The 6293-nt window shown below is 52.2% G+C and overlaps 1 protein-coding gene across 1 annotated transcript in view; it reads right to left on the bottom strand.

Annotated features, from left to right (window-relative positions):
- LOC144217687 (kallikrein-12-like) overlaps window positions 1-1900 on the bottom strand; it is a 9136-nt gene extending 7236 nt beyond the window's left edge. Inside the window, exons 1-3 of the mRNA XM_077747352.1 lie at window positions 1808-1900; window positions 1594-1649; window positions 738-897 (exon numbers count right to left, since the gene is read on the bottom strand). Coding sequence (XP_077603478.1) covers window positions 738-897; window positions 1594-1649; window positions 1808-1836 — 245 coding nt within the window. The 5' untranslated portion in view covers window positions 1837-1900. The remainder of the gene's footprint in view (window positions 1-737; window positions 898-1593; window positions 1650-1807) is intronic.
- Between the last annotated feature and the right edge of the window lie 4393 nt (window positions 1901-6293).

Below are 6293 nucleotides of genomic sequence, written 5' to 3'. Positions count from 1 at the left end.
GGGGGCTGAACCCCCGGCTCCCAGACCCTCCAGCCTCTCTGCTGCTTTGCACCTCAGTGTCCGTCCTCTCTCCCTCACACGCTTGCTCTGTCTTTCTGTCTCTATCACCATCTTTCCATTTCCAGCGTTTGCTTACTTCTCTTCCCTGAGTGCCTGCATCTCTGTCCCTTTCTGAGCCTCTTAGCCCGGGCAAGGACATCCATCCTTCATGCTTGCTGCTCTGTTCCCACCTCCGAGAAGCTGCCTGGGCTGCTAGCACAGTCAGCTGAAGGAACGAGTGAGTAACAAGTGGACTCCCTCTCTTCTGTCCCCAATCAATACGTCTCTTTGTGTCTGAAACTTCCCTTTTGAAAAAACCTCAGCGTCTCAGACCTAGAAAGCCCATCTCCTCATTTCACAGATGGGACCGCTGAGGCTCAGAGAAGCTGCCCAGACTGGGTCAGGGAATAGCTGGGGTGGTGACAGATGTCATGTGGGAAAGAGGGGGAACACGAGGAAATGGGAGCAGGTAGATGAGCAGGTTCCAGGACCCCTCTTGCCACCCACACCATGCCCCACCCAGCCCTGCCCCGGGCCCGTTGCTGCAGACATCCTACTCTTTGATAACTTCAGAACCTCAGGTTGCAAGACCATCTCCTTACTCCTTGGCACCCCCATCTCCTACCCCGAGGGTTCTCCTCCCCATCACCTTTCCTCTGCCCACCCCTGGAAGAGACCACACCCAGATGGGGGCTTACCTGCCACTGCAGTGAGCGGCTGTGAGGACCCACCTGCGGTCAATGAGGACCCCCCCACAGCGCAGGTTGATTCCCTCAAACAGCCCCACTTGCCAAGGCTGTGAGTGACGGGCACACTCCTTGCCTTTAAAAATCTTCTCTGTGGCTGGTTGGCTGAGCCCTGAGGACAGGGGTGTGGGCCAGAGAGATGGGGTCAGAGATCTAGAGATTGGGGGTCAGAGATAGGAAGAGATATACAGAGATGAAGACACAGGGAGGTAAGAGAGAGACAGAGACCCTGAGAGAGTCAGAGACAGGAAGACACAGACCCAGTGACAAATACAAAAAGACCCAGCGATGCCCAGAGACACAGAGAGAAAGAGAAAGAGAAAAAGACAGAGAGACGGCTAAAGATACGGGGGAGACAGGGGTCCCTGGGGGGCTCAGTCACTTAAGCATCGACTCTTGGGTTTCGGCTCGGGTCGTGATCTCACGGTTTTGTGAGTTCGAGCCCTGTGTCGGGCTCTGTGCTGACAGCACGGAGCCTGCTTGGGATTCTCTCCTCTATCTCTCCCCCTCCCCCACTGTACTATCTCTGTCTCTAAATAAATAAATAAATAAACAAATAAATAAGTACTAAAAAAAAAGATAGAAGTGAGACACAAACAGACATCCACAGGGATAGAAAGGGTGGAGCATAGTGACAGGAAGACACAGAGAGGAGATAGATCAAAAGATACAGGGGGGCAGAGGTGGCAGCCCTGCCCTCCCTCCACCCTCCCTGCCTCCCCTCCTCCCTCCCTGCCCCAGCTGTTGGTGAGTGCAGGCCTAGAGGCAGCCCCATCCCTTCCTCAGTGCCAGACTNCGGGGAACTCACCAGAAATACACAGGAGCAACAGAATGCTGGAGCCCAGGGTGGGGCACCTCCAGGTCCTGGGAAACGTGGGGGAATCTCAGAGATGGCCCTTTCCCTGTCAGCCCGCCCCTCCCGCTGCCCACCCTTCCCTCCAGCAGCTCCAGGAGCCTCCTGCCCACCCGCCTTCTGCCCATCTCAGGGGTCACCTCACTGGTGACCCCCTGCGCCCTCTAACCTTGTCCCGGTGTTTGCTGGGTCCCCCATGTAGCTGTCACAGTTCCAGCCTGCCTGCCTCTGCTCTCTGTCTGTCCACCGTCTGCCTGTCCTGTCTGCCATCAGCTCTCCCGCTGACCTCCTGGCTTCTCAGCTGCTCTTCATGCTGCCCCACCTGTCCCCCTCCTTCTGTCTGTCTGCCCCAGACAGGCAGCTGACACAGCTTTTAACTCTCTTTGTTTCAGCCCATGCGATTGATTTCATTTCCGGGTTGAGGGAAGGGGACCAGAAAGACTTGGGGTGGGGCACCCTCTCTAATCCCGCAGAAAATCTTCTCAGCTAATGGCACCTAATTGAGCTTTACAACTAAATGGGGGAGTGGGGGTTGGGCCCAGAATGGCTCTCGCAGGGAAGACGTGGTCCCCCTCCTTTTTTCCTTCTCTGGGAGCCAGCGCCCTGAGACCCATGACTCGAGGTGATCTGGGAGCTGGGTTCTAATCCTCATTCCCGTGAGGAAGGTTCAGGGAGGGTGGGGCCCTTCCCCCTCGCTGCGCAGGGAAGAGGCAGGCGAGTCAGTGGCTAAGGGCACAGGAGAGTGGAAGGGAGAGGCTGGGAAAGCACGAGCTGAGAGAGCCCGGACTGAGAAGAGAAGGAGCGATTTCGAAATAATAGATGATCAAGAAGACACTGAAGAGGTTTCCAAACTGGGTTCTGCAGAGTCTGATTCTAACTGAATTTTTTAAATGTACAGTCGACCCTGTTCCCCGTGAAGAAGCCCATTTTTCCTACCTGTATGTGGTCCATTTATCTAATTATATGAAAGTTTTTGTTTTTTTTTTCCTGTTGCATGAGGGCTTCCACTGAGAAAGAAAGGGAAACAGGGGACCGAGAGAAAGCCAGGGACATGACAATCTGTGCTGGTTCATCTGAGTTTTTGCTTCACCTGTGAGGGAAGGAGGGAAAGAGAAACACTCAGGGAAGGAGGTAGAGAGAAGCCAGGGGGAGATGGTCAGAGGCAGAGGGAGTGTGCGGAGATGGAAGAAGACCCCCACGGCACTCCTGCCTTTTAGTCCACCGCTTTCTCTTGGTTCTTGGGTCTCTTTCCTTCTCTGATTTCATAATCACAAATCTTCAGCTTTTTCTTTCTTTTTAAAAAAATGTATTAAAACATGTTAAACTTTTATTTATTTTGAGAGAGAGGGAGAGGGAGAGCATGAGCAGGGGAGGAGCAGAAAGAGTGAGAGAGAGAATTCGAGCAGGCTCTGCACTGTCAGCACAGAGCCCAATGTGGGGCTCGAACCCATGAACCTCGAGATCGCGACCTGAGCTGAAATCAAGAGTCACGTGCTCCACCCACTGAGCCAGCCAGGTGCCCCACAGATCTTCAGCTTTTGATTTGTGTTGAGACGCCACCTAACTCAATCCCTCTCTAACTCTGGATTTCTGGGGGCTTGGGTTTATTGAGATGCTATTTACATGGAATGAAATTCACCCTCCGCTCCAGTCAGGAGCTGCCCTCCAGACCACACGCTAGCACACTGGTTCCCATGGCTTTCCAAGAGAAGCTGGAAATACAAATTTATGGAGGGACATTTCCTGATTTTCAAACATTGGCAAGAGAATGAAGTGTCTATAGGCTCCACACAGATTTCTCTCTCCCTCCCACTCTCTCTGTCTTCTCTCTTTCTGCCTTTATTTTTTAATTTATTTTTTAAAATATTTGCTTATTTTTGAGACAGAGAATGCCAGCATGGGAAAGCAGAGAGAGAGGGGACAGAGGATCCCAAACAGGCTCCTGGCTGACAGCAGAGAGCCTGACGCCAGGGCTCAAACTCATGAACCATGAGATCATGATATGAGCCGAAGTCGGATGCTCACCTGACTGAGCCACCCAGGCACACCCTGCCTGTATTTATTTTTTTAAAGTAAAACTCACATAACATAAAATTCAGTGCCTGAACCATTTTAAAGTCCACAATTGAGTGAGATCCACTACACTCAAAACACTGTGCAATCTTCACCCCAATCTAATTCCAGGACATTTTCATCAACCCCAGGAGAGATGCTATACCCATTAGGCTGATCTCCATCACATGGTGAATGGCTTAATAAACTGTGGTTTGTCCATACTCTGGAGTATTATTCAGCCATAAAAAGGAGGGACGCACTACCACTGGCTACAACGTGGATGAACGTTGAAAACATTATGCATTAAGCGGGCGAACTCAGCTCAGGTCATGATCTCACGGCTCATGAGTTCGAGCCCCGTGTCAGGCTCTATACTGACAGCTTGGAGCCTGGAGCCTGCTTCAGATTCTGTGTCTCCCTCTCTCTCTGCCCCTCCCCCGCTTGCTCTCTCTCTCAAAAAAAAAAAAAAAGAAAACACTATGCTAGCTGAAAGACGTCTGTCACAAAGGCCACATGTTATATGATGCCATGTATATGAAACGCCCAGAACAGGCACACCCAGAGAGGCACAAAGCCGATTAATGGTGCCGGCGCTGCACGGGATGGGGAGTGGCTTTTCAGTGGTTCTCTTTTGACATAGTCTTGTAGCTTGTGGCTTCTGGAAAAAGCCAATCCTTTCTTTTGCAGCTGGAGGCTCAAAGAGGGCACGGACTGGCTTGCAGCCTCACACTTACACTCTTGCACTCAGGGAAAGCTCTGAGCACCTTTGCCACCTCCCCCAGGGAGCCCACAGTGCTCTCAAGTTCCCAGCTCCACGCTTTCCTCTTGGGCACGATGGTAAGTTCAATATGAACCCTACTCCCTAGAGAGAACTCAGCCACCTTGACACCTGGGGGGAGGGCCCACAGCATGGAGACGGTCACAGATGTGGAAACTGAGGCAGGACTAGATACAGTCACTTGCCCACAGCCACAAGGTTGGCAAGTACCAGAACCAGAGTTCTAACTGGCTCCAGAGCCTGTATCGTTAATCATTGTCCAAATATATGAATGAACAAATGAATGGCTAAGTGAATGAGCACAGGTGTGAACTGAGGAACGTATGAATGGTTCCATTGGCTTTAAAGGATGGCTTTTGGAGTCATATGCACCGCTGAAAGCTCAGCTCATGCCATGACTCACTGGGGACCATCAGACTTTGGTTTGACCTCAGTTTGTTCATCTGAAAAATGGAGCTAGGTGGAAGCTATCTGTCTACATATGACCCCCTCCCCTTTTAATGTTTATTTTTGAGAGAAAGAAAGTGAGATGGGGAAGAGCAGGGAGAGAGAAGGAGCTGGAGGTTCAGAAGTGGGCTCTACACTGTCAGCAGGGAGCCTGACTCGGGGCTCGAACTCACGAATCGTGAAATCATGACCTGAGCCGAGATCAAAAGTCAGACCTTTAACCAACCGAGCCACCCAGGCGCCCCTGCACCATTTCTTGTTGGGATCATCAAACAAGGCAACAAAAGATGGGTGAGGATAGCAGCTGCGTTAAGTTGAGACACTATCACAACTGGCTTTCCCAGTTTCTTTTCTTTCCAAAAAAGAATTTTCAAAGCTGACTTAGATGACAGAACCTTTTTTCTCAGCTGTGAAGAACTATCAGCTACCACTTGGTTCTTTGTCTTCTGTCTCTATCTGTACACCTCTCTCTCTCCTTCTATTTCCCTGCCCTATTCACTCATTCATTCATTCATCCACGCATGCAGGCATGCATTCACTCAACGAACATTTTGAGATGCCCCGTGTGCCTGGCCCTCTGCTGGGTGGTACTAGGAGCGCAGAGTTTCATCAGAACCAGCAGCCCCCACCCCGCCTGGCGCCTGACCCCTTTCTCTCCCATTACCCCCAGCAAAACGTATCCACAGAGATCTACTCACTGCCTGCCCTGGACGGCCGTTGGGGGTCTTTCGGGTCTCCAGTCGCCCACGATGGGCAATCCCGTGGTCTCCTGGCCCTCACCTTACTCAGCCTTCAGGCAGCCTTCCACGTGCTCTGCCGCTCCCTCCTTCATGCATTTCTGGTTTCCCTCCCACTTTCTGTCTCCTCAGTCATGAATAGGCCTTTTTTCCTCCCCCGGCGTCTTTACAAACAAGGGTGTTCCCAGGGCCAGTCCTCGGCCTGGTCCTCTGCACTGACTACCTACACTGGACAGTTTCACCTGCCACCTGGGGCAGGATGGCTCTTTAGTCTCTCCCTGGCTTCAAGCCCGTGCATCCAACCCCCTCCTGGGTGACCCAAACCCAGCTCCCCAACTGTGTCACCAGCCTGTTCTCAGACGCTACTCGATCGGCCTTGTGGTGGCTTCCCACCTAACCGTCCTCTGGTCTGGACTCTTGAGACACTGATTTTTCCTAAGACCCAGTGTCCCTTCCTTCTGAGACATCCCATCCCAATATTGCCACCACTGCTAACTTCTCCCGGGCTCCCTCACCCTGGAATCTGCCTCCAGACGTCTGGCCGTCTGCAGCTGTCGGCATCTTGCATTCCCCTGGGCCCACATCACTGTGCCTCCCAGGAGCTCAGCATCTTCCCCCTGATTTTCCATGGGGGGGGG

This window comes from Crocuta crocuta, unplaced genomic scaffold (assembly GCF_008692635.1).
Source record: "Crocuta crocuta isolate KB4526 unplaced genomic scaffold, BGI_CrCroc_1.0 scaffold334, whole genome shotgun sequence".
NCBI lineage: Eukaryota > Metazoa > Chordata > Mammalia > Carnivora > Hyaenidae > Crocuta > Crocuta crocuta.
Note: the sequence above shows the minus strand (reverse complement) of the source record. Positions and strands in the feature narration are given on the sequence as shown.